Source organism: Pollicipes pollicipes, unplaced genomic scaffold (genome assembly GCF_011947565.3).
Source record: "Pollicipes pollicipes isolate AB1234 unplaced genomic scaffold, Ppol_2.1 Scaffold_3087;HRSCAF=3621_pilon_pilon_pilon, whole genome shotgun sequence".
NCBI classification, from domain to species: domain Eukaryota; kingdom Metazoa; phylum Arthropoda; class Thecostraca; order Pollicipedomorpha; family Pollicipedidae; genus Pollicipes; species Pollicipes pollicipes.
Window position 1 is genome coordinate 4,078,781 of NW_023596225.1, and position 25,419 is coordinate 4,104,199.

Consider the following 25,419-nt stretch of genomic DNA (forward strand, 5'->3'; position numbering starts at 1 on the left):
CACGCTTGGTGTTTATTGTTCTGGCGCACGTTACTGAGCTGTTTATGGACCAATGTTGGGCCCGAACGAATGATGTTAGACTGGTACAAAGAGCTGTTGTTGGGAGGGCAGGGCGGGGAGAGTGCGCATCAGTGTGGCTTCGGCCACCTTAGCCTACTGGGTACAAGTTGCGCTAACGAATCGTCTCGTTAACCTCGAATCTATTTTACTATTTACCACTCAGCATGTCACAAGATGTCTTGCTTAGTTGACTGTTGTATCTGAGTTGATGTTGTTGCGGCTGCAGTTTGCGGGTGGCGGCCGCGCGCGGCGCCGCCGCCGCCGCGGTGTCGTTCAATGTCGTGCAATGTTAGCGCCGGCGGTCGCTTGTCGCTAGTCTGCCGTGCGTCGTGGGTCCTTGTCGTCGGTGTGGTCCGCTCGCGGCCGTAGGTGACTAGGCTAGAGCTGTTCGGTGTCGTGTCGAACCGCCCGCCGTGTGTGTGTGTGTGTGTGTGAGTGTGCGCGCCTCGGCTTGCCCGCACGAGACCGCCCGTCGCGCCCGGCACGCGGTGAGTCACACATCCTGGCCAACGCTGACGCGCTTCGTCATGCCTCTCACGCTCTGGCACAGCTCAAACCCAACGGCACAGGCCAGTTCGGTTACTCCCGTTGTCGTAATGGTGACCCGTTGCTCTCGCCAAGCGCTGCGTCGAAGTTGATGCCGGTCCCTTTCCCTATATTTGTAGTCCAGATTTAGCTATTAGTTCCGTGTCACAACTCTCATCGTGCTGTCGGCGGTGCGGTTTAACTACAGCCGACATCACGACGTTTCCAGATAAAGTACACAGGTCACGATTTTTCCGACGGAGGTTGCCCATTCCCCGGTCTGCTAGATGTGCGGTTTTCTGTCACATTAAGTGCCGTACAGTACCAAGGTTGCTATGCAGTGAAAACGTCCCAGTGGCCGCACGTGCCGTCCAGCCCGTCGCCACCCGTGCTCACCTGAAGCCGCATTCTCACCGGCCAAACACGGGGTGAACCACGCCACTCGATTGGTGCATGCCGCCGCGCCGTAGCTGCTTGTCGCCGCGCTGCGCAGCCGCTCGCCGGGCGTCGAGTCCCTTGCCGGACGTCGAGTTCCTCGTCAGACGTCGAGTCCCTCGCCGCACGCCGCCATAGCCAGTATCGCGCCACACGCTGTCACAGGCCCGGCCCGCACCGCCGGGAGGCCGCTGCGCCTCGCTGGCGCCCGCCATAGCTTTTGTGCCGTGCCATGCTCGCTGTCGCTGCTGCCTCGTGTCACAGCCGCGCCCCGCCGCGCGCCGGCCGCGCGTGTGCGCAGACCGCGTCCCGTTCGGCGTGGTCCGGTCGTCGCGTGTCCCCGCCCCGGCCGTGCTGCCGCGGCGCTGGCGTCGGTGCAGTTGGTCGTGTCGTTTGTGATAAAGAACCCGTGCCATGGGACAGTGTTTGTGCGACGGATCTGTTGCCGAGGGAAGCCTGGCCCGCTCAGCGAGGGTTTCCGAAGGTCATTTTCCTCAGATGTCCCCCTTCTGCTGGTTTACTGGCGTGAACCGCAGTGGGCAGTGACCTCTATTGCACGTATGTGTGGAGTACCGTCTGTCTCGGGCCCGGCTAGAAAGAGCGTGATTTGACCACGGCTAGCAGCTGTGCCTGTAGTTTCGTGGCTTGCTAGTCACAAAGAATTAAGCACACGGTTATTGGCATGCCGTGGCTATGGGACAGTACGTAAAGCTGGTGGTTTTACTACCCGTGGCGTGTACTGCCACGTTCGCCGTCTTTTGACTGAAGATGCATCTGAAGGTGAACCCAATGACCGTTTGACCGAATAGTTGAAGGCATCGCGGTCAGACCATGAGGTCCGACTGGGACTCCCGCCAAAGGGGGCCTAATCGCCCCGGTCGTCACGTAGAGGTGACGGCGCAAACGGTTCCATCAGCTACGCGCGTGGGTGACAATCAGAGACGCGCTACATTTGCTCTCTTGTAAGGAACGATTACCTGAGCCGTATGTGCGACTTTTATCATGCTGTACTGCTGCAGGCCGCTCGCACGTAAAGGCTTTCGAAGCAGCATCTGCCGGGACATTATTGCGGACGCTTAGTCCGCGAATACGAGGAATTGGGATATTTTGCCTTCCCGCGTTCGTGGTGTTTCTGGCGTAAGGTCCCAACGAATTGCATCAGCTTCTTCCCGGTTTTAAAGCCTCTGAAGACACATTGAGGCCATCTTATGTTCATTTCGCTTGGCCATGTTGCCTCGACGCCCAGATCATGTCAAAATGGTGCATTTGTACTACCATAGGTGCCTTACCTCGGGAGCTTATTCGTCTTGACTGTTCGATGTGTGTTTACGAGCGCGGTCAATAAGTGGTCAGTTTGACCCGCGAAGCTTTTTCCAGGAAGATTTCTGGACGGCGCAGGGTACCCTCGCCAAAGTTTGCATAGCTGTAAAGAATCGAATAGCGGTTCTTTTGATGCAAAAATGAGATCATCTTGTAAGGTCGCTGACCTATGGCAGGTCAGTCAGGCCACGGCTGTCAACGAAGGGCATTGCTCTGGAACCGTCCAATGTGATGCAACAGCGGAGCGCTAGACGAGGCCATGCACATGAGAAATAGTTTCTTAGTCAAACAACCAAGTGAATTCATAATTACAGCAAACTCCATTGATCTAGGGTCGGATATGAAGATCAGACCGAGGTGAAAACCGGCCTGCCTTTTTACTCGAGAACTTGGTGTGTATGGTAGTTTCTGATGCTCATTTCGAATTTATTCATGACAAGGACGACAACAGACATGTCCTGTGGACTTCAAGGTCAGAGCAGGTCACTGACCTAAAATGGCCCGGGACAACATTTTGTTACTTAGCGTAACCCCTGACGCTTTTCTGGATGGCAGTAAAGGAGCGGTCTTGCAGGTTTTTGGTCATATTGACCCTAAAAATATTACACAAGATCGCTTATCGTAATTCAACACCACACCACACAACACCACACAATTCAACACTTAATTGACCTTGCACGCCATGTCACTGTATGAAGAGGTCTGGGGATTTGAGACACCGATCTGGTGTTTGATGTTGTTTAACCTTATTTGGCCGCAAGGTCATGACCTAGTAACCTCAAATTTTGGCACAAGTAAGTTCAAATGCAGGCCAGTCCACCGTGTGAATTGGGTGCGTCAAGCCATGCTTAACTTTGGGATCCCAGAAGGTCAAATTGCGCCCGCCCCCCGTTGCCGCCCCCACCCGGGCGAAGGATATTCAACCTTCTGCCCGGCCGCGTGTTTACACCATTGAAGCACGATAGCATAGAACACGTTTATTGATGGTTTTCAGAAAGGCTGAGGAGTGGTATTAGATCACGGATGAAATAATTTCGGATTATCGTCTTCGCATAGTGTGTCAGTACCTGCACAACATTTCAACCAATTCATTGAGCAGAATAAAGTAAGTCAACCAATAAGTCTTAGGTTAGCACAATGGTAGACCTCTGGGCTCGTAATCAGAAGACCTCTGCTCAAATCCCGGGAATTCCGAGGAGAAGAGTTGGGACGCATGCGTGGTTGCAAATCACACACTATCTTGTCTTCTCCGGACTCCCAACTTTTGATAACGGCCGGGAGACGGAGCGTTTGTATGTGCTAACGCACCGGACGGGGACGATTGTCGGAGCCTTATTCCACACGTGTATTAATGCCGGCACAAGTACCCTCGACCCCGCGCTACGTCACCGCTGGCTAATTGTTATTTCGATCTCCATCCATAATGCGTCATTGTAATGTGATGATAATGGTGCCTTCATGCGGTCTAAAGCTTATGCCTAGCATCATCGTCATGAAGTGATAGCGATAGCAGAAACTCACGTTAACAGTTGACCTTCCATCAGCCAATGACGGTATTGACAGTCAATCAACCAGAAGCATCGCTCTGGATGCATTGTATCACTGATACAGCATGCCCCATGCACAGCTGAAACAACGTGTACCGCCCGACATCTCCACGCCACCCCGAAACCCTTGGCCAGCAGATGCCAAATGCTTTGCGGCATTTGCGGCATACGCACTTCTCGACTTTTTAGTATAACAATAAGATCAGCCTGGTGATGACATGAGAACTTAAATATACATGTACGCCCATCGCTAGAGTTTTCCACGATGTGCAAAAAAAGTATTTGACGTGTTCACCCCATGTCGCATGCAGGCGCGCAGCCTGAAGAACAGAGGAATGTGGGGGGGGGGGGGGGCGCTGTGCGTCAGCTGAGCGACTCAAGAGTACCTTTCATTTCGTAGATTTAGAGCAAAACGCTCTGATGCTTGTTGGATACTCTACCGTACATACTCTGCCGTACACATGTACAACTCACCCCGCTCTCCCCTCATTTACGTAAGCGTGTGATCCAGTGCATACACCTGGCCATCCGGGACCAAGTGTGCGCTGTGCTGTGCACCCATTACGGGCTTGGGCTAACCAGGTTGGAACTACAGAAGCCTGTTGTTTTGTGTGCCATTGCAGACATCTTTGCTCCACATTTGGGTCCAAAAACATGTCAACGGATGATTTAGTATTTTATCACTATAGACCACCATTACCAGACGGCCGAAAATGACGCTTTCTCGTTCCGTGAGTTCCCAAAATCATACTATGCAATGGACAAAATTTCATATATCTTTTCTAGATGTGCTGTTTGTGCTTGACTGCGTATGAGCTCTAAGTTTGGCCGAACTCCCATGTGAGCTTTGGCATGGTCCAGCTATGTGAAAACGGTCTAACCGCCGGCGACCTCGAACAGCCTGTCTATGGAAAGTGTCTATGAAAAGTGAAACAGACTTGTACCCAGCATCGAGCTGCCGTGGTCAGCAGCTGGGGACTTACGAGCCAGGCCAGCGTGCTTGGGGTATCGATCCCAGTATCTTTGTTCTCCGGATACTGGAGCCGTCAAGTGTGAGCGCCGGGCTGAAACAAAACCATGTCTCGTAAACGTTAACTAGATAAACGATGCCTTGCAGTGGACCTATGCTTGTTTCAAAACACTATCGGTTACCAAAAGGTGAATCCAAACCATCGGTTGACAGAGATGGATCCGAACTATTGGCTCCTAGAAAACCACATCTATCTATGGTATGACGTAATCCGAAGCGGTAAACGACCACTGTAACCAAAAGCAATATTTGGAGTGCGTTGATTGCGCATAATTTCACTTGTGTGCCGTTTTACCCGTAGCGCAACCCCAATGACGAATGTCACACGTTCCCAATTGAACATAAGCTGCATTGTGACGGTGGTTATGAGGACTTTGTGAATCCCACACTTGCGCTGCCAAACGCCTACTATTTAAGTTCGGGTTTGGGACATATGGACGTATCCAACACACGCGCTACACGCCGTGTGCATCACGCACTACAATGAGAGCTGGAAGCAGCTTCCAGAAGCGCAAATCATTCGGAGTGTCGCACTTCACAGGCGGACCAAGTCTCCCCATCTTACCCTCCGCTTTTAGCGTGCTGTCTTCCGACGGTAGGACAGCCTGCAAGTGACCTCGGCCTCGGCCGGCCGCCTGTGCGTAGGTCATCCGTCCAGCGTGCCGTCTTCCGACGACAGAACAGCCTGCAAGTGACCTCGACCGCGGCCGGCCGCCTGCGCGGTCTCCCCATCTTACCCTCCGCCTTTAGCGTGCTGTCTTCCGACGACAGGACAGCCTGGAAGTGACCTCGGCTCCGGCCGGCCGTCTGTGCGTAGGCCGTCCGTCCACAATGCGGCTGCGGTTGAGCGCGTATGCGTCAGCCGAGCGGCGGCTGGGGCGGCCCGGGCGGCGAGCTGGTGACGCCGGTCCAGCGGCCACCGCTCGTCCGGACGTCCGTGCGACCTTCGGGATGACGTGGGCTGGCGGGGGAGGGGCAGTGACGACGGCCGCTGGAAACCCCGCGCCGCCGCCGGCCCCGGCGCTGCGCTCTCCGGCCGCCCCACACTCGGCTGAGACGGCTCCGGCACGGCGCAGTCCAGTCCAGTTCCCACAGCCGGCCGTCGGCATGGTAAGTCATCCGGTAGGGGCCCGTGGCAGTCCGCGGGTCGTGTAAACAGGCGAAAAACCCAGCTGGATGGAGGCAGTGTTTATGCTCGCGGACGGCTCGGGTAAACCTCACGGAGGCAGATCGTGCAGGGATTTGCGGCAGCTTGACTCATTTTGGTCGTGACGAGTTTGGCGGTGGTGCTTGACATTCGTTTTTAATGCACGCTCTGCTTATTTGGGACCGGGAGGTCTGGTGACAGGGTGCGTTCATGGCAGCAATGTTCAGGCAAATGCATGATTAGACGTGCTCCCGTTCAAAATCTTCTCGATAAGCCGGAACCAACGATAGAAAACACGGCAGGTGTGTCATGCGACGTATTTCATGCGCCGCTTACTGCACAGACGCACGGAGCTGACAAGCTGGCTGGTGGACAAAGCGCCATTTTCTGGGAACAGTAACCTCCACCTTGCTGTCCTCACGGGCCGCCTAATCTCAAAATGTTCCAACTGGGGCATGCGGCAGCCATGAGCCGCGAGCCGGCTTGACGGCCGCGCCGGTGGGAGTCCCACCAGAGCACCTGCACAAATCCCTGTGTTAGCTAATGCTCGGTGGTATCGGTAACCTCCAGCGATACCCGCAGCTTTGTCCCGCAACTTATCTCTCTCCTGAATCTCTATCTCCTATGAACGGAGCGGTCCACATTGGAAGATCTTGAGACAAGCATCAGCTATGGTGAAAAAGCTCACTTGTAAACAGTGGTATGCTTTGATATGCAAGAAAAAACTGCTCTAGATAACACAATTTTACAGGCAAGTAAATTTGTTTCTCAATACGTCATCGCTTCATTGTCATGGAACGTTTCTATGACGCCAGAATCGCTGCCTGACTAGCCGTGTCAGGGTGGCCACTAGTGCACGAGCTGGCTCGCCTGTAATGCTTTAACCCGCTGTGTTAGCTGGTTAATGTATACGTGTGGAAATATCGGTGATCATTTTGTGTGCGTATTTTGGATCTTGTTGCACCGTTCTAAGCGCTTCTGTGACGCCGTGCTATGTATGATATGCTATGCTATGCTATGCATCACGTGTATGGTTTGTAATGCTGTGCATCACAAACCGTGCTTGGTGATCGAGGCAAGCTATCAGCGGCTTTAACTGGCTGTTAACTAACTATTGTCTGCCGATACGACGATTCTTGGTAACGCACTCAATACATATATATTACAAGGCCCTGCTTGCGACCGTTTGCATGGAAAGGCCTTGGGGTGAGGGAATTAATGCGACGTTTTGGGATGCTATAATCTCTCGGTGGCTGCAAATTGGGCGGCGCGAAATAGTTTGCCCAAATTTGCGGGCGCCTAGCTCAGGAACAAGGGGATACACAACGGACAGTCGATCAGCACGTCCGCCTGTAAACCTCGCATGTCCGTGTATTTGAGAACCCCTTGTAACGGCGCTCGTCATTCAGCTGGCGATTCCAATCAGCGAGGCGGGATCCGTGGTTTTTGACCACACAGCCATCTCGTTTGCGATCCGGTTATGACCTTTATGCTCCGTCTGCGGTTCCCAAGCTCTCCTCGGTGGGGATTGGAGGCTAGGCAGGTGCTCTACTTTGGTCCTCGCGCGGCTGAAATGTGACGTGGGCTACGGCGGCCGTCGGAATCTGACCTCGAAAGCAGACCATCGGGGTCTGACCCCGGGAGCTGGCCGTCGAGGTCTGACCTCGGGAGCCGACCGTCGGAATCTGACCTCGAAAGCAGACCATCGGGGTCTGACCTCGGGAGCTGGCCGTCGAGGTGTGACCTCGGGAGCCGACCGTCGGAGTCTGACCTCGGGAGCTGGCCGTCGAGGTCTGACCTCGGCGGCTGACCGTTGCGGTCTGACCTCGAGGGCTGACCGTCGGGGTCTGACCTCGGCAGCTGACCGTCGCGGTCTGACCTCAGTAGCAACTGAAGGTGGGCTCCCCGACATGGCTCGAGCTGTGTCCTCCCCGCCCCCTCTCAGCTACCATGCGGCCGCGCTGGCGGGGCTGGAGGAGGCTGCGGTTGGACTGAGCCTTTCCGCTGAAGCGGCGAGGCCTCGACACGCAGGGCGAGCGGTCGGTGTCTCGCTTATGTGCTCCACCTGCGGTGAACAAGCGACCTACATAGTGTCATGCTTGACTGCCTGTGTTGCAGACATGACTAACCTTTTCAGCCGTTTCGTGCACATTTTCGCGTGTCCTTTGAAGTTAGTCATGCGTCCGCATCGTGCGATCTCGTTTATCATTGGAATCGTACCGGAACTGGAAGTTGAAAGGTCCGCTTACGTCAGGGACGTGGGGCTTTGACTGACCTGGAGCTTTGGGACGCGAAACACTGACTGGTCTGGAGCTCTGGGACGTGGAGCTCTGACCGGTCTGGAGCTCAGGGACTTAAAGCTCTGGCCGGCCTGCAGCTCCGGGACGTGGAGCCCTGACTGTCTTTTGGCCTTGGAACAAGGAGTACTGGCCGGCCTGGAGCTCTTGGACGTGGAGTACTGGCCGGCCTGCAGCTCTGGGACGTGCAGTACTGGCCGGCCAGCCGACTGGCCATGTCGGCTGAATCGGCTCATGGCAGCAAAGCCTTGTAGCGTACTATCGCCGATTACTTTGCATGTGATGTAGCAAATCTGCTAGATGTATTTAGCTGACGTGCAACATTAGCGAACGTTTGTTTATAAATTGGCCATGGCTCAGAAAGCCACGCGTGTTACTCGGCCCCACTCACGCGGTGCATTATTGTACCGTCCCATTGGCCTCGTTAGCCTTCTTCGCACGGCTACCATACCACACCTCTGCTGCAGGCGCACCGGGCTCTCTGCACACTCATGGTCATCGGGCTCAGCTGGGCTCCGGCTTGCGGTCAAGGTGAGTCTCGTTGTGCCTGCGCCGCCCACCCCGGCCGCCCCTGCAGCGCGCTGGTCGCGGGGGAAGCGTCCGGTTGGGTTTACCCGCATGTCGGAGCAGGGGCCGCGGGGTGTGACGGACCGGTCCGGATCGGCCGCTGCGGGCCAGCCCTGGCTCATCTTCGTCCGTCGGGGCTGTGTGAGGGATGACTCGGCAGACACGGAGGCCTCCGTGCGGCCGTGGTCTGCCACACTGCACGGGTGAATCCTGAAGTGTTGCACAGAAGATTAAGCATCCTGTGAAGCTATTAGAAGGTAGAGGGGGAGAGAGAGAGAGAGAGGACACGGAGCATAGGAGAAGGGTAGAAAGAGAGGAAGGGAGCAAGAGACAGACAGACAGACAGACAAACAGACAGACAGACAGACAGACAGACAGACAGACAGACAGACAGACAGACAGACAGACAGACAGACAGACAGACAGACAGACAGACAGACTGACTGACTGACTGACTGACTGACATACACACATACATGCATCATACAGCCAGCCAGACAGACAGACAGACAGACAGACAGACAGACAGACAGACAGACAGACAGACAGACAGACATACAGACAGACAGACAGACAGACAGACAGACAGACAGACAGACAGACAGACAGACAGAGTGGAGGCTGACTCTGACCAAGCTGGAGTTTCCCAGTCAAAACCGCAGTGATTATCTTGAAAAGCTACCTTTTGCTGGCTGACTGAGGAGCAGTGATTTATCGCCGGAAGCGGGCGGGCTCCATCAAGGGAACAGTTGTTCACCTGTATCTATTGGGGAATGTATGGCCATGCGCTCCGATGCGTATCCGCTGGTGCCGATTGTAACCGATGTGTACTGCAGGTGCATGCCTGGACATAGTTCACTCGCGTTGCGGCAACGCTCGTGCGCGGAGACGAGAATTAGATCGAAATTTCCCGGCGAACGAACGGCGTGTGTGTATACAGAAGCAGACATTTGCCTGGAGCCCCCAAAATATCCCAGGATCCCATCTTATGATCACAAATAATGCAACCCTAGGGGATCCTGGATCCACCCTTGGTATCCAGACACTCGTCTTTTTTGAAGTACGGATAAAATAGTCTAGCGCTGTCAAGAAACGTCCCGGAGCGGCTTAAATCCTTCTCTGGTGACAGGGCTGAAATGCACAAAAGTACTTGAACGTTGGCCTCATATGGCCATGTCGTAAAGGTTCATGCGTCAAGGGTCAGAGGGCAAAGGGTCAGCCATGTTTAAACCATCAAATTCACGACCTCGCGATGATATGGTACTGGGAAGATAAGTCACTTGGACATTTGCATGCCTTGCACCGCGGTCATACCGCAAAAAGGTCACAATACACAATCAGCAGGAAAGAAACATTGGAGCACGACCTGCCTGAATTAGGTACGAGTTCCTGCGTGCAGATAAACTGCGCTGTTCCTGCGTGCGGATAAACTGCGCTGTTCCTGCGTGCGGATAAACTGCGCTGTTCCTGCGTGCGGATAAACCGCGCTGTTCCTGCGTGCAGATAAACTGCGCTGCTCCGCCCGTTTGTTCCACCGGCTCCGACAATGGCGAATGCGTCGGTGTGCATTAGGTGCGACTGGTCATGGATGTCACCGCCGTGAAGCCAACCCCAACGAACCCGTGTGATTCACCTAACGGTCGTGGTTAAGATCAGGGAGTGCTGTGCGCATTGTTAATACCCGAGGTAAACGGATCGCACAGCTGCACCTGCTCGCCGCCTGGATCGTCACCAAGCGAGTTTCTCGCGCTGTTCTTAAGAGTCATCGGGCGAGGCGACGCGGAAAGATGCTGAAAATAATTTTGCGAGAGATTAGAGAGACTTTAACACCTCGTCGTCGAGACTGTTGTGTCGGTGCCTGCCAGGTGTAGGTGACCACGGACACTGTGAGCACCTGCCACATGTGAGCTGTCGAGTAACGTATCACATTGCATGAATGTGGTGCATATAGCATTGTGAGCTATTTTCAAAGATTGTTATGCCGTAGCGCACGTGCCAGAAGATGGAGGTGTCTATGGCCATGGGTACCTGATGGGTATAAATGAGGAGTAGCGTGCTTGAACCAGGACTATAAAGACACCCTAATACGTTTTGGATTAAGTTAGACACGGGTTTCAAAACGATATTTTTCTGGTAAAGAGGGTCTGGCTCTCATTCCTCATTACAATGAAATAACTTCCATTTCCACGTTACTTTTCGGTGTCCTATAAGCGACACCACCCGAGCGACGTCCCCATTTTGTTGCGGCAGCGGTCTACCCAAATAGATACACACGACGTGTCACACGGGCTCATCCTGCAGTCTTGGCAGGCATGTGGCGTGTTCGCTCCGCCTCTTGCGCCAAGGATGGAATATTATCCCAAATCGCGTCAATTCAGGACACTCCAGTAGGCAGTCCAAAACGGCCGCAGGCACCGACGTGGTTACCAGAACAATTCCAACAGTCGTGTGCAGATAATGCTGCTTGCTTCTCCTCCTTGCATTGACTAACTGCGGAGTGGTGTGACCGTGTCTGTCACGCGTGCACACAACCACTCCAGTACACAAGCTCTGTCATCACAGACGCTAATCACAGCCCCCTCCACAGACATCGTGTTCGGCAGGCCCTTCGACAAGCCCGTGTCATCATCGTCCTCCTTCATTGAAATTCCGGCGAATGTGCCCGGCAGCGACGTGGTGCTTCTGCGCGGCGGCGACGGCCAGTCCGACTGCCGGGACCCCGACCGTCATCTGGGCCGCTGCGGCGTGTTCCAGGAGTGCCGGCCGCTGACCAGCACCCTGCTGCCGCTGACCACGGGCAGCGTGCGCTACCTGAGGCGCTCGATCTGCCGCTTCAAAGGCGGCCAGGCGATCGTCTGCTGTCCGCACGACCCGCCACGGCTGGAGGCGACCACGGCGGCGCCGCCCTCGCTCGGCGACGAGTCGCGCCCGACGCCACCGGCGCCGACGGAGCCGGGCCCGACGGCAGGGAGCGGGACGGAGACCGCCACCGAGTCCGGCGCGGGCGGCGAGGTCAAGCCCACCGAGCCCGCTGAGGTCGAGACCAGCACGGCCACAGCGACCGAGGTGGCTGCGACGACGCCAGCTGAGCCTGAGGACGAGTCCGCGGTGCCGCCGACCGGCACCGAGGCCCCGGTGCAGGTGGTTGACGCTGTGCCCGGCACCGTCCAGCCGGACGCCTCCACAACGTCCGCGTCCCCCGAGCCCTCCTCGGAGACGATGGCGCCGGACGCCGACTCGGCTGGTGCCGGCGCTGACTCGACAACGGAGGCTGCGGTGGAGGCGGAGGCCACCGCGCCGCCCGCCGAGATGAACACCGCGCCGCCCGCCACCACCACTGCCGTGGTAGACTCCACCACCCCCGCCAGCGCCGGGGACACCACCGGGGAGCCGGGAGCCGGGAGCGCGGAGCCGGGGCAGACCAACGGTCTCCGACTGGAGGAGGACGGCAGGGGCGAGCCGGTCGCCCCGCCGGGTCTGGACACGTGCGGCTACAGGAACGTCAGCGCCAACCGCATCATCGGCGGTCGCATCGCCGAGCCCAGTAAGTGGTCGCCGACGGCTCTGACGATTAAAGGAGCGATTCTTTGGTGTTTTTGAAGGGGTGCTCCACCTTTGTATGAAGCTCTGAACTAAACTAGCAATCTCGAAGACCATTCGGTGGCTTAGATGCGTTCTAGTGCCTTAAACGCGTGCTAAATAATGGTGGGTTCTCTGGAGGGAGAACGAACGTTATTTTTACTTGAGTTTGATCTATGCAGTGGTGCGGCAGGCACAGGGTGCACGGTGTACAGGCACAGGGTGTGCGGCAGGCACAGGGTGTACGGTGTACAGGCACAGGGTGCACGGCAGGCACAGGGTGCACGTACCTCTCTCCGCTTAGGCCCAGAAAAGCCCGAAGGGCCCCTCGGGACCTGCGATTAAGGGCCCAATTTTAAGGCTCAAAAATGGGCTGGCCGGAGGTCATACCAAGGGCCTCCAGCTCATAGGGCAGGGCCCTGAAATGTCGGTCGGGGGTCCTAGGTGCCGATCGGGGCTCCTCTGAGTTGATGATGGTCTTTTCGTCGGTCAGGCACCATGCGTACCGAACAGTAGACTCCGTGTCGGCCTGGGCCTAAGGGTCAATTTCCCAAGCAGGTTCAAGCCCGGGGCACGCGAATGACATTGGTCAGGTTCCTAAGCCAATGAGAGGTCCCCTGTGTTGGCCAGCGGCCTAAGGTGCCTAACAGGGATTAAGTGTTGGCAGCGGGCCCCGAGTCAGCCAGGGGCAGCGTTAGGGTAGGCCTGAAGAGGTGCCAAAAAGCCCCTCGGGACTGACGCTCAAGGGCCTGGCCAATGATGGAAGAACTCGAAGGGCCCAAAGCCCTGCCTGAGGCCACGCTCACGATCAATGCCCGTAGGGCCGTCACCTAAAATTTCACGCAAAGGGCCTCTTGCACCGATTGAGGATTCGCTGGGGGACAGTGTGGGCCTCCTCTATTTCGGCCAGAGATCGCCAACACCAAACACTCGTCTCTGTGTCGGTCTTAGCCATTGCGGGCCCATTTCCCAAGCAGGGACAAGACCAGGGCTCGCAGTTTGCATTCGTCTGGGCTCCTATAACAAAAGGGGCCCCCTGTGTTGGGCAGGGGTCCAACGAATTTAAGCAGGATCCTGTGTCCGCACGCAGCCCGAGCAGCTCAGGGAACATTTGCTAAACAGAGACAGGGACGGGACCCTGAATGCCAGAGGGCCTCTTCCTTGGTTGGGGCCCTCTGACAATGGAAGGGGATATGATAACTTATGATTAGAGTCCACGATGAGCCAACGGGGGTGCCTGTATCAGCTCCCATTGCAGCAAAGGGCCATCCAGCTAAACTAGTCTCTATACAGGCATTGAATCGCCTGCGGCGAGTCTTGTGTTATGGCGGCTCCTGGGCCAATCCGGGGTCAACTGCAATGGTGGGACGACCTCTCGCGTCATTGAGGGGACAAATATATGATGTATTTCCCTGGTGGTTTTCGGAACGACCAGAAAACCCCGCCCCGTGTCGCCAGAATGGCAGCTGACAGGCATCCGGTGCTGGAAGGGAATGGCCCTCCAGCCCGGGGGCGGGAACGATAATGCGCCCCCTGGTGCATATGGCCCCATTGACGGGAAAAGGTGAGGGTCTCATTAATGTTCAACAGTAACTCGCAATGAAGTCAGAGATAAAGAAGGACACCCAAGTTTGCCTGAGAGCATCCATCCTTTTGTAGAATCGACTGGTGAAACAAATAACGTAAAGAGTTTTGAGCCCGCACGCTCGCAATCTTGGAGCAAGAGCTGCGACGGTCGGGTTTGCAGTCTCCGTAGAACCAAACGGTGCTGGCCGCCGCAGATAGCCCCAGGCGGCGGGCGTCGGATGTGCGGGAACGACCGTCGTGAAACAATGCCTCCAAAAGTCTTTCAAAATAGATTCGTACCATTCCTCAGTAATCGTGCAGGAGTCCTTGAATACTTCTGTGTAACCGATACAAAATTTGACAAAGTTTCGTTTTCTCTCGATTTAGAAAGCGTTCACTGAGCCATTGAAATCCCTCCTTCGTTCAGTTCATTCCGTTCAAAACCCAAACAGAATGGCATATGTATTCCAGTACATTCTGGCTTCTATTCCAGATAAAGAAGGTAGGTATAAAATAGAACAAAGAAAATCGTGCCCTCGAAATGAACTACATTTCTATCCACGTGTCCACCATTTCCAGTGATATTTGGTTTGTGGACCCTATCAACCTCGCACCCCGCCCGCACTTAAGCCAGACTCTGGTTGTGCGCCTAGTCCAATGCAAGGTTACAGGAACAGCGGAAAATCTGTGAACTGTTAAGGGCATAATCGTCCGTCAAAAGTCACTCATTTCCGATAACGTATGTCCTTGCCATAATCTAGCACGAACAAGAATTCAAGCGATCACAGCATGAAAAAGATATTCGAGTTCGAGTTAGAATAACCTTATCATCATCTAGCGATTCCCGATAACGCTGCCCACCTTCCTACCCTAAGCTGACCACCATGAAGCAACTTTTTTGAGAAACTCCAGTCGACATTTTTGCTCGCTGGTCTGCACGGAACACAACATTGCCATGCATTGGTTTCAAACGAATGCTAAGTTGCGGCTTAGGAGCCGCAGCTGAGAAAGCGAATGGCATGAGATGTCTGCACGTGCGGGACACGTGGTTTTATTGGAGACTGCAACGCTCAAGGGCACTTGATGCTTCTACGTGGCCGATCTGAAGTACTCGCAGGTGGGAGACGAAATTTTGTTTGGGGTTGCGTGGAGGCATTCGGAATATTCTCAAGCCTGAACAAAGATGACCCAATGGGAAAGCCATTTTGAACCCAGCCCTTAGTGAGTGTTGTGTGGAAATTTAATACTTGAGAGCAAATTCGGTTGTCCTTCAGCCTTTGCCTTGAGACCCGTGCCACCCTACCTTGACAGCATTAACAGTGGCATTGTCTTCAAAGGCTCACCAAGTGAGTGTACTGTTTCCGCCTTCTCCTGACGCCACTTGCCGCAGTTTGCCAATGTCTGGTGGGTTCGTGGAAGCCGCTGACTTTGTCGCGCACGGTTCCAGACGCCTGGCCATGGCTGGCGGCTCTCGGTTACGAGTTTACGGAGAACAAGATCGAATTCTTCTGTGGAGGAGCCCTGCTCACAGACCAGCACGTTCTCACGGCCGCCCACTGCATCAAACCGGAGCTGTAAGACCGCCGACCGGCCAGAAGCACCGGATTTGGGGCGTCGCAGACCGTTACGAAGCAATCTTCATCGGTCCCCAGTCGTGCTTGATGTGAAGCAGGACGTGACGCATTAAAGACCCAGTATTTGGGCGCCGCGGCACCGACGCCGCTGCTGATGGAGCCCGGACGGTGCAGTCACAGTGTCTTGGCTGCCATGGTCTGCACTTTACCGGCACCAGGACATGACAGACATGCGCTGATGGCATCAAACGCTGGTGCCAAACCTGGTACCAGTCAACCCCGCCGTCTCTATGCTGGCTCTCACTGCATCTAGACCGGTGCCGGTGCCAAACCCGGTACCAGTCAACCCCGCCGTCTCTATGCTGGCTCTCACTGCATTTAGACCGGTGCCGGTGCCAAACCCGGTACCAGTCAACCCCGCCGTCTCTATGCTGGCTCTCACTGCATCTAGACCGGTGCCGGTGCCAAACCCGGTACCAGTCAACCCCGCCGTCTCTATGCTGGCTCTCACTGCATCTAGATCGGTGCCGGTGCCAAACCCGGTACCAGTCAACCCCGCCGTCTCTATGCTGGCTCTCGCTGCATCTAGATCGGTGCCGGTGCCAAACCCGGTACCAGTCAACCCCGCCGTCTCTATGCTGGCTCTCACTGCATCTAGATCGGTGCCGGTGCCAAACCCGGTACCAGTCAACCCCGCCGTCTCTATGCTGGCTCTCACTGCATCTAGACCGGTGCCGGTGCCAGACCCGGTATCAGTCAACCCCGCCCGCTCTAGCCGGCTCTCACTGCATCTAGATCGGTGCCGGTGCCAAACCCGGTACCAGTCAACCCCGCCGTCTCTATGCTGGCTCTCGCTGCATCTAGATCGGTGCCGGTGCCAAACCCGGTACCAGTCAACCCCGCCGTCTCTATGCTGGCTCTCACTGCATCTAGATCGGTGCCGGTGCCAAACCCGGTACCAGTCAACCCCGCCGTCTCTATGCTGGCTCTCGCTGCATCTAGACCGGTGCCGGTGCCAAGCGGCTTTTAAACCAAACTGTGTACCTGACATCGCGTATTTGATCTTGAGTGATTGTGGTGTCATGGAGCTAAGATTGCCTGTCTTGTAGAAACCTGACACTCGTCTTCGGTCGTTTTACATCACATTGCCGGAGCGGAGGCGGCAAGAAGACCATACAATTGGCAGCGTGCAACGCAACTCCTTTCGGTGTTATTTTGGAAGCAGCAGAACGAATCGACCGACTGGAAACGCCTGCTGTTTCCTTTTTCACCTCTCAAAGTGATACCGTGTTCGGTAATCTCATCCAGCATGGTAATCGGATTCTGCGCTTCCATCGTTTCAGAAAGACGGTCCGGCTCGGAGACCATGACTTGTTCAACGAAACCGAAGTGAACACCGTGGTTGAACACCCGGTCCTGGCCAGCTTCCCTCATCAGGAGTACAACAATCGTACCTTATTCCACGACATTGCCATCATCAAGCTGCGAACTCGTGTGAAACTTACCGGTAAGGTGCTGCACGTAAGGACGGACTTAGGGTGGTAATTTACTTTTGGTCACGGTTTCAGCATTGACAAACGCTTGTGCCTTGGAAATGTTAGTGAAGTCAGCACGTGAGTAGTACCGCATATTTCTCAATACGAATTTGCGCATTTTGCTAACTGTACGTACACGCTATGATAACGTGGGAACTTTGCCGCCGCAGTACCTGCTGAGTCGCGTGTATGGAGCATGATATCAAAGACAGAACAATGGCATTCCGAAACTGGGCGACATGAATACTCAGAATAAAGCGTTTCAATGTAACAAGCTTTGATTGGATTGGCTAAGTCGACGTGCAAAAATCTGCACACATTAGACGATTGCTATTCACGACCACCCACCTCTGATTTCAGACGCTGTGCATCCTGTTTGCCTTCCCATTGTTCCTGAGATGCGAGAGTTGAATCTGGTCAGGAAAACGGCCTTCATCGCTGGATGGGGGACCACAAAGTTCAGTAAGTGAAAAATGGCATGAGTCGGCTGACCGGAGCATTTTGTCAACTGGCGCACTGATCCTCAAACTGCTGTATTTGCAGCTGATGCTGCTTTATCCTCGCACACTGTTTTAATTTCATTCAGCGTTTCGTTCACACCTTGTTTTATCTTCAGTTAAGGCTTCTCATTCTCAGTTGCCCCTTCCTCGTCCGGGCCGGTCGCACCTAACGTTACGCCTGCTGCACTACAAACGTGTGTAGGGTTTTGCCTTGTGCACGGAGGCATGACCTGACAGCAGTTCAAGTAGTGAATGGGGGGCTCGACTCAAATTTTTCAGCCGACTCAGGACCGGCTCACAGATTGCGGGATCCGATCCACTTCATGACTCATAGCCGTTTCAAATTTTTGATTCAACTCAGGTTGCGCCCGTCGCTTGCGTTAAATCACTTGGCTTATGACTCACGTGGCTTACAAAATCAAAGATCCGGTTCAGTTCCATTTGGCTGATTCAAATATATATATATATATATATATATATATATATATATATATATATATATATATATATATATATATATATGGTTTAGGAAACAGGTGCAAACAGCCAAGTAGCAAGTCTGCAGTTTGAGGCTAGCAAATACAGCGCAGGAAGCAATACCTTTCCTATGACCTGTTACCAACCAGCTCTCTGAAGTCTCAGCTCTAGGCAAGCACAGCCTACCTGTCACCCACGGTCCAGACCCTTTAGTTGAATAGCATGCAATGTGGACGTGCTGTTTTTTTTTATAGATAGCCTCAGCAATAGCATGCTTACACCCGCTCAAGTAGTGAGTGAGAGGTCAGGCATGAATAGGTTCATTTCTCATAACGCGAACTGATACGGGGGTCGATGTGACCCACTGGTGTTTCCAAATTGATAGAGATAGAGCTTAGCAGAAAACGCCAGTAGATTGGTCCTACGCGAAACCTCACGATTGGTACGAGTTTTTATTTTGTTATTGGTCAATCACTGACCCCGTCATGCCAAGTCAAAGACCAGATTTTCCGGCAAATCGCTCTTTTTGGCTTAACAACGCAATACATACGCTATCGTGCATCTTGAAGACACCAGCTCAAATAGACCTGTTTATTGCTCAATTTTGAGTTAAATGGTGTACATCTATCGTAATTTGTTTTCAGCATATATTGATAATATATGGCTCCGTTAACGTAACGATGTCTCCCGCTGCGCACGCTCCGCGGCATCGTTGGTTGCCGCCCGCCCGTCTGTCTGGCTGCGGATCGCCTTGCGGAGTTCCTCAAAAACCGCCGCTTATCCGAAACCAGAAAAACTAGGAACACGTCTTTGGTGTAAAACCACGCACAATGGATACCCACCGACTACTGAAAAACTTGGTGTGAGTGCACAATATGCCGAAGAAGTATTCTAAAAAAAACTAGGAGGTTGCATCGCCCCCCCTCAGCGCGAGGGTGAAGTGATCATGCAGATTATTCGCGGCGCAAACATGAGCCTGCAAAATGCAGGGTTTTGGTACAAGGACGCATGGAAAGTGTCGTAAATCCAAACTTACAAAAGTTGATTAGCTGGGCAGAACTCGGCATCTCTGTGTCATCAAAAGAAACAAGACACCCCGTGGTGCCTGTTGAACTGATGTCAAAATTATGGTATATAAGCCTGGCATAATAACTATATAATAATATATGCACGTTATTAGCTTGTATATATCCTATGTATTGACTGAGTGTGACTTACTGCCATGAGTCTAAAATTCCTGGTAGACACCTAAAATCAAACCTTTGTTTCAGCAAAAGCTGCTGATTTGCGCTCCTTCCCTCTTTCGTGAAATGCCGCGTGCGCCCCTGATAGTGGTGTTGTATTACCCGAGCCTGTTGTATTGCCTATGAATCGCCCATTATTTGTTCACAAACATGAAGTGAAGACCCCATGATACCGGGCCACAAGTGAAATAAGTGTACCCATGGGCACAGCGCAATCAACAGTTCCTATGTGCGTGAAATAGTGACGCATATGTTGGCGTACATGCCATGCTGAATTGCTCTCTACACAGGATGTCTCAATCACGTTAACTATTCAAGCACGCTAATGCTATTCTCGAAATTCCTTGTATCGATGCGCCTTATCTTTCAGATCCACTCCATTGCTGAGTCTTTGCGCCGATTGTGGAAACGGGCTGGAAGCATCAAAATTCGAGTGCAGAGTTATCTGATGAAATGAATGAATTCAAAATGCTCACCTTTTTAATGGCAGACTTTTGTGTTGGATGCGACAAGATATGTTGGATATCTGACGTGATGAACTGAGCTGCATGCCTGCGCAGTTCTCACGGCCAAATATCTCTCGGTTCAGGCGACAGCGTGCGATATACAAAACGAGATTTAAAATCGACGGAATTCGATCGCTTGCTGGTCGATTTCTGGCGTCTTTCAGTCCGGACGCGGTTCAGCCCCGTACAGCTTGAAGACGGCGCATTCACCTGCACTGAGCAGCATGTCTTAAGCACCCACTCACCGTCTCTGAGTGCCGAGACTCGAGATCAGCCCTTAGGTCGCTATCGAACCGGGCTATCCATGTTTGACGTTTTGGCTCGCGTGGCCGGCCGCAAACCCTGTCCCACACTTTTACCAGTGCGACGGTCCTTTCTCTCCTCCGCCAAACGGTGTGCTGTCTCATGCTGTTGTAGCCCCCGCTCGCCGAGATCCGAGATCAGTGGTCGGTACGGCTCGTGCTTTTCAGCTTTTCCGCATTGTGGAAGCTTTGCGTTTCTCACATTGATCGAAAGAGAAGGTAGAGTTCTCGTGACATCGCAATGCTGCAGGAAAGCTACACTCATCAGTCAGGTTTCATGTAGCTTAGTAATATAACGACACAACTTCAAAGAATTGTGCCACCTGTACCTGAGGGCTGCACGAGGTAAAAAAACAAAAACGACTGCAGAGATACAGGCCCTTCAAAAGCGTGACTGGCTCGGGTGGGACGCCGAAGCCTCAAAATCTTTGGTCAACTGGCTTTAAGACAAGCCGAGCACGCGACCTGTGTCGTCATGAACATGCCCTCTTCGGCGAAACAAAGCCCACATTGAAACAGATTTGAAATCAATCGAAAAACCCTGGTGTTTTAGGAGCCCGCTTGTGTCACTGATGCTCTGATCACGCCTGTTTATATGGCCGACGCTTGAGTCCTTCCTTTAAAGCATTCTGGACAAGACCGATGCCCCGATAGCTAACAAGAACCTCGTTAAGCGGACCGCTTGGTAGGATAGCCTATCTCGATTCGTTTAATTGCATACCGTTCGGAGCGTTCTATCACATAAAAGCTGTTCAGCTACGTCTCGCGGGGGATTACACACGAGCGCGAGCCCGACCCCGCAGCGACAGAGACGGCACGCGGCACGTGTCTATGGTCATGCGTCCGCCACGTGGTTGAGATCCACACGAGCACGGGCTGACCCTGTAGCGACAGAAACAGCACGCGGCACTTGTCGGTGTCGGTGTACTCATGTGCTGTCGCAATCGTGACGCCAGATTCCGCGGCGCGCGGTGGCCGGGCGAAAGTCCGGCGCCGCCGCCGCTGTACACGGAATCTCCGGCCGACGACTCCCTGAGAGAGGAATATCCAGCAGTGATCCAGCGATGATGAGTGGGGGTAGGCACGGCCCCAGTGGAGCCGTGTCTACTGGGGCGTAATAAGTAAATCACCTGCTCTTAGGAGGACGTGTCGTTCCGGCCGTCTCACATTTGCGCTGTGGTCAGTGCTCTGACTGATGCTTGTTGAGATGTCGGAAGTTATCATGTACGACGCTGTCAGATGACAATGGCAACTGTTGTCAGTACCAGAAGACGTAGAGACTTCTCAAACTGTCGGAACTTGATACAAAATATGGCTGTTTTAATAATGCCAGAACGAAAGGAAAACTCTCTGAAATTGAAGCTCAGCACCGGAAACCACGAAATCGTTGACATCGCGTCTGTACGCGATATTTTATCGGGTCCCAAGAGACGACCGTCGCGACCCTCTGACCCCGCCACCGAGCCCCAGCGCAACGTTCGGCTGGGATGCCACATCCGCCTGCGTGCCCCGCGGTGAAGCTGAAGTGCTGTCCACGACGGAGCTAACGCCCCCCCCCCTCCCCCCCCCGCGCGCTGCAGAGGGCGAGGCCAGCGAGGTGCTGCGCGAGGCGACCGTGCGCGTCCATCGCCAGCAACTGTGCAAGCAGCGGTACCGCGCGCTGCGACACAAGATTATCGACAACCAGATGTGCGCCTCCTCAAAAGGACAGGACTCGTGCCAGGTCAGTGGCCCACCCCACATGCCAGGCATCTAGCGGGCCGGCGCGCCGGGAACTCTGTGAGCTACTGGACGGGTCGCATTGGTTTGATTTTTGGTGGATCGCAGGGATCTGCTGTGCTGCTGAAGCAGAGTAGATAACGCACCGGTCGCCTGTGTTGCGTGGGTGCTGTCGGCCTGGATATCTGGCTCCGGAAACACCACCGGTGGGGGAGGGCGGGGGAGCAGTGGGTTATGGATACCAGTTTGCCCTCATGCATTACAACTGCATGCATGTGAGTGCTCAATTGCGAGGAGAGGCAACATTTCATGTACGTGCCATCGTAAACTGCCACTGAAAACTCTATTCGCTGGACTAATGACTTATGCGTCTGGATGTCAACAAAAACAAAATCATTCGCAAGGAAGAGTGGCGGTCTGCAGCCGTTCTGTGCCACACGAAAGCCCCGGCCTCAGATTGAAGCATACGCCAGAGTAAGCCTTTGTCAGCCTGCTGCTGGAGTTTTGACGGCCCTCTGTGCGGCAGGGCGACAGCGGCGGTCCGATGCTGTTCCCGGGTCGGGTGACCACCAACTGGTACGTCATGGGCGTGGTGTCGTTCGGCCTCCGCTGCGGCGAGCCCCGCTTCCCCGGCGTCTACACGCGCGTCGTACCATACCTCGACTGGATCACCGACAACCTGCGCTAGGGGCGCCGCCGGCCCCGGCCGGGTCACGGCACGTGCGCCCTCGGCCCGGTGACCGGTGACCCTCCGGCTCCGGGGTCCTGGGTTCCTCGGGGCGCAGTCGCTCGAGACCCGTCGCTGGGTCGGTGAATACAGACAACGGACTCGGCGAGTCAACGTATAAAGACAACGAAGACAGGCGATGCGGGCACGTGACTGCCCGCTCCTCGCTCGGGGCGTAGAGAAAGCATGACACATGAAAAGACACTAGATGAAAGAATGATAACATATAGAGCAGTTTTCCACGGCCCGAATGCTTGTGGTTGCTCGCTTTTTCTGAGGGCCGTCATTGAAAAACTACAGGGTGGCGTTGTTGTGTCTGCGGACCGTCGGGCCTTCGTTGAAAGGCGGGCATTGTTGAGCCACGGACCCGCCTGCTGTGAAGTGTAAGCCTGATGAAGTGGTATGCCAGTGGAACGAGAGATAGACCAGCCAGGATACCAACTGGATATGTGATCACCGTGTCTCCTACAGGCTGTTTTGGCCATAATATGTATGCTCGCTCCAGCTGCTGTGGCGACCTGGCCGCGCCATCGCATGCATGGCTTCGTCACAGCGGCGAGCCCGTAAGGTCCGGAGGAAACACTGCTCTGCACGGCTCGTGTGCCGGCGGTGCATTACGGCCAGAGCTGTTCGTTATCTTCGTATCGTTGGATGTTTGTGGAGACGTTTCAGGATCCTTGGATTGGGCAACTTGAACTGAGCAATGGCGTGCTGTCAGTGAGGCCTGGACTTGCCCAAACTCGTCATGCTTCTAAGATGAGCTTATTAATGTAATGCTAGTAGGAGACACTCCTGCTCGGGGACCGAACATTTGTGTCGGTTTCGTCAAGTTGAACAATGTCTGCGGCAAACTTGCTCCCTGGTTTATGATTCCGTAAATATAGTTGGACTTCGTCGATAACCTGTTTACTCAATGTGCCGGCGTCATGGCACACCAGCTAAGACCACTCGGGATATCGAATACCAAGCACTACAACTGGACTGATAAATACGGGAAGGCCACACCACGCTCCACGTCCGCAGACGCAAGCCATCCATGTGATCCGGCCCGCAGGTGCAAGCCATCCGTGTGTTCCGGTCCGCAGACGCAAGCCATCCGTGTGTTTCGGTGCGCAGATGCGAGCCACCCATGTGTTCCGGCCCGCAGATGCAAGCCATCCGTGTGTTCCGGTCCGTAGACGCAAGCCATCCGTGTGTTCCGGTGCGCAGATGCGAGCCATCCGTGTGTTTCGGTTCAAAACCGTGAACAAAATATTGACAGAATGGCAATGCCCGGTTGGAACAAGTGAGTCAATGTAGATCACGTTAAAGAAAGGCATACCAGCAGGTGGTTGGTGGCAGGCGGGTGTTTCTCCACAACGTTCCGCAACAGTGAGACAGTTGGGCCGCTGCTCCTTTCCAGCAGAGCAGCACTCGCATCACCTGCAGGACCTAGCATGCTGACTGCCGCGTTCCCATCCATGACTGAATTTAGTGAGGTAACGCTAGCAGAAAAGACATCCATTCTCTTGATTCTGAACAAGGCCAGTGCCACGTGTTTCGTGTGTGTGTTTTGTCTAGCATGAGAGTTTACCACGGACTGAATTTTGGTGGTCCGGCTCGGTTCAGTCGCAACAACGTCATGTTCACGCGCCACCAATCCGCCTTGTTAACAGGCTGGAAATCCGGTTGTCTCCATTCCGTCAAAGCAACAAATTTTCAATACAATCCTTCCAGTCCGTCACATTCCAGCTCTGATAACTACATTCACATCAGCCGGTGTGCATGGAAACTTTCTATAGTGCCTGAACTGGGTACACGGTATGCTGATTCGTGAAACGTGTTTTATGTGACGTAAATGGGCATATCTAACTTCTGCAACTGACATGGCAAACTCCAATCAGTTCCCAGGTGTTTACGCTACCTGATTTGGAATCCATTTCAATACTAACGTGTACATTAGAGTTACACACATTCAGTTCTGTTTCCAGAAGGGTGAAAGCTTGACACGGAGGCTTGTAACACTTATAGCGCCAAGTTTGAGGTCCCCTGGGAGCTCATTGTGCAGGAAGGAAACTTTTTGCCTGCCCACAGTGTTTGTGACCAGTGATGTTCCCAAAGAGGCTGTCGCTACATTTTGGCCCGCATCTTGTCAACTTGAACGTGCGATCAGAATCTGAAGCGACCACCTTTGGTGTGAAATGAACATTTGAGAACAAAATGGGTCATGGTTAACGTAGACGCGTTAACGACTACACTGTCGGCACCTTCCGCTTCGACTTAACTCGTGCTTTTGCATGCGGGCTCACTCGACAGCCAACGGTCTCTGAGAGAAGAGAGCCGAACAATTAACAGAGTCCTTGACTCCCCCACATCCTCAGCGATGGCAACCGGAGATGGCAATGATCGAGCCCCTCGTTTCTGATGCTGGTGTTGATTCAGTCCCAGCCCCTGTCGCTGGTGGCACTCCCTACTTCCATGCGACTTGGGCTTGCGTTCTGACGTCTTCATCACCTATGACGTCAGCACAGCGTCCTGCGCCATGAGGTCAGCGGCGCTATTCGGTTTGCCGCGCGCTCTGACGTCAGTGTCACGTGTGAAGTAAGCGCAGCGTCCCGCCCTATGACGTCAGTGGCGCTGCTTGGTCTGCCAAGCGCTCTGACGCTTGTGACGCCTGAGACAAACAGCGGCCCGCGCTCTGACGTCAGCAGCTCCGTCTGTCCCCTCTGACATCAGCAGCACCCTGCGCCCTGACGTCTGTGACGTCTGCCGTCCGCAGCTCC

At 54.2% G+C, this 25,419-nt stretch overlaps 1 protein-coding gene across 2 annotated transcripts; it reads left to right on the top strand.

Moving 5' to 3' along the window:
• The first annotated feature begins 105 nt into the window (after window positions 1-105).
• Window positions 106-25,081, top strand: LOC119089426 (clotting factor B). Of its 2 annotated transcripts, none has more exons than XM_037212114.1 (8): window positions 106-548; window positions 8,829-8,892; window positions 11,516-12,472; window positions 15,521-15,647; window positions 16,991-17,154; window positions 17,543-17,644; window positions 21,792-21,934; window positions 22,457-25,081. In XM_037212114.1, exons 2-8 carry the CDS (start codon window positions 8,853-8,855, stop codon window positions 22,616-22,618), a joined length of 1,695 nt encoding a protein of 564 aa, XP_037068009.1. In that variant the 5' UTR covers window positions 106-548; window positions 8,829-8,852; the 3' UTR covers window positions 22,619-25,081. The 2 variants fall into 2 exon arrangements, with proteins under 2 accessions (XP_037068009.1, XP_037068008.1); XM_037212113.1 differs by lacking the exon at window positions 106-548 and adding an exon at window positions 5,836-6,027.
• The last annotated feature ends 338 nt before the right edge of the window (window positions 25,082-25,419 follow it).